The 2516-nt window shown below is 35.7% G+C and overlaps 1 protein-coding gene across 1 annotated transcript in view; it reads left to right on the forward strand.

Moving 5' to 3' along the window:
* LOC138851485 (calcium load-activated calcium channel) overlaps positions 1-1987 on the forward strand; it is a 37298-nt gene extending 35311 nt beyond the window's left edge. The window contains exons 3-5 of the mRNA XM_070080662.1: positions 159-333; positions 560-704; positions 1843-1987. Of these exons, the coding sequence (XP_069936763.1) occupies positions 159-333; positions 560-704; positions 1843-1944 (422 nt within the window). The 3' untranslated portion in view covers positions 1945-1987. The remainder of the gene's footprint in view (positions 1-158; positions 334-559; positions 705-1842) is intronic.
* The last annotated feature ends 529 nt before the right edge of the window (positions 1988-2516 follow it).

Here is a 2516-nt window from a genome sequence, read left to right on the forward strand (position 1 = left end):
TGTACATGTTGTAGATGAGATCATTACTCACACATGTTCTTAGTGAAGTATGCTTTATAATCCTGTAGCAACTAGTGTTTTGCCTCGTAACATTGCAGTGCTAGTCCTCTTCTGCAGTATTTATAAAAATAACTAAAGTCTCACATATTGTATATCAGTGGAAAAGAAGAAGGAAGCTCATGGGGACAGCATTGACCGGCAACAGAAGCGCAAAATTGAACGTGAGGAGGAGCGTCTGAAGAATAGCAATCGAGACCTGTCTTTGGTTAAGATGAAAAGCATGTTTGCTATTGGCTTTGCTTTTACAGCACTACTCTCCATGTTTAATTCCATGTAAGTTTTCTTAAGAGTTTTTACTGCAGTTTGTTATTAGGAAACAGAAATGTAGAGTGAAAGCCATTGGGTTAAAAATTAACTTATCTCAGATGACTGTGGTCATAAGCATTTGCAAGAATAGATAGTTTAGTTGAAATATTACCTCTGTCTCAATAGATAATGTTTTAGGCACTATCTGGGGGGATATACAAACATGACAGAATTTTACCTTTGTTGCCCACAGCTTTGATGGACGTGTGGTAGCCAAATTACCCTTCATCCCTATTTCCTGGCTCCAGGGTTTAAGCCACCGTAACCTGTTAGGAGATGACTACACTGACTGTTCCTTTATTTTTCTCTACATCCTCTGCACCATGAGTATCAGACAGGTGAGTGAAATATTTCTACTCTATATCTTAAGTAGGGGCAAATTTAAGGAAAATTTTGGGTCCATTTTCATTTGTTTTAGATTGGAACATGGTATTAAATTACACCAAATAAAAAGTAAAATTGTTTCAATGACCACTTTTTATCATATAAAAACTCTGTAGTAAGTGTTTTTCTTAAAATATTTAGTTAAATGTTAGGAACTATATATATCAAGTCATTTTATCACTAGTAATCTTCTGGTGAACTGAGGCATGCAAGGACTCCAGATACCTTAATATACCTTAATATGTACTGTTATTATCTGCCAAATCTCTCTCTACTTTTCTTCATTATAAAATTGCTTTATTTTTAATTTTTTTTTTTTTTTTGTTCACATGTAGGTATTTATCTTTTGTGAAAATTCCAGCTAACCTTCTAAACATGCATTTTGTTAACAATCAGATGTAGTACAGAGACAGTCTATCACATAAAAATTAAACATACACCTCACAATACAAATATAGCATTTTTATTTTTTATAGGGGTGGGATGTTGAAGCAATCCGGCAGAAATATGCCCAGGAAAAAATTATGACCTGGTATCTATCCATCTTATAGAGAGAATGCTCACACCATACCTAACATACCATCAGTTTTTAGCCAGGAGTCTTGAGGGGTCATATCCCTACAATCATATGCTTCTGCTCACCTCAATCTAACGTCTACAGGATGCTCAAGCCCCTACCACTTAAAGCCTCCTTTAGAGACCCCTTACCCCTCCTTCCCTATTTCTTTCTTCCATCCTAGATTTATACCCTCTTGGTCATCCTATTCTGTTCAATCCTTTCTAAGTGCCCAACCAATTCAGTAACCCCCTCCCTCCTTCCTCTTGGGTATCACTTTTCATAACCCCACAGTCTTCTAATTTCTATCTCCACATTCACTACATAATATTCACACCACACATTGCTCTCAAACAAGACATCTTTACTACCTCCACCTCCTTTCTGCAACATTTAAAACTCATGTCTTTCACTCATATAAAAAGGTTGGTATTACAATTCTCTGGTACATTACTGGCATTCATTATCATCATCATTGCATGTATTTATAATTTTTATTAATAGTTTTGTTACATTATATTTGTACATTGTTTCAGAACATCCAGAAGCTGTTAGGCTTTGCACCTTCGAGAGCAGCAAACAAGCACAGCACTAACTTGTTTGGACCACAGCCACAGCAGCTTAGTGGTTACAAATAGATGAAATGGCTTCTTAAATACACTCATTCTTCATCAGCTTGAATTTTTTAGTTTTTTTTACATGCATATAAATACACAATAATGGGGTTACTGTGCCACATATGAAGAAATTCTTCAAAAGAATATTTTAGCTTTATGTAAGTGAAAGCAATGTTGATGTCATTGATGTTCTTAAAGCATCTTCTCGTGTACTGGATGTGTGTGCATGCATACGTGCAAGCACAGGTGAGTACAAATAGGTGAGTACATGTACACAAACATGTGCATCCTTGTATGTATACATGCATGTCCATGATGTACATACTTTAGATAAACAAATAACACAATTTAAGTAAATTGGACTAACGGATGTAATGATGAAGTTGTGAGTCATATCTAAATATACAGTATTATTTTACTGAATGAGCCTTTATTATTGGGAGGTGCTAACCCCCTAGCAGTTGTACATTGCATGGGAAATGGGAAATATTCAGGTTTTACACAAGGAAGAGGATGGTAGCTTAAGTTTCTTGGATCAAAAGTGCTCCATGTACCTGCTGCAGTTGTAAATGACATACATGGTTATTAAAGCA

The sequence above is a fragment of the Cherax quadricarinatus genome, chromosome 6, assembly GCF_038502225.1.
Source record: "Cherax quadricarinatus isolate ZL_2023a chromosome 6, ASM3850222v1, whole genome shotgun sequence".
NCBI lineage: Eukaryota > Metazoa > Arthropoda > Malacostraca > Decapoda > Parastacidae > Cherax > Cherax quadricarinatus.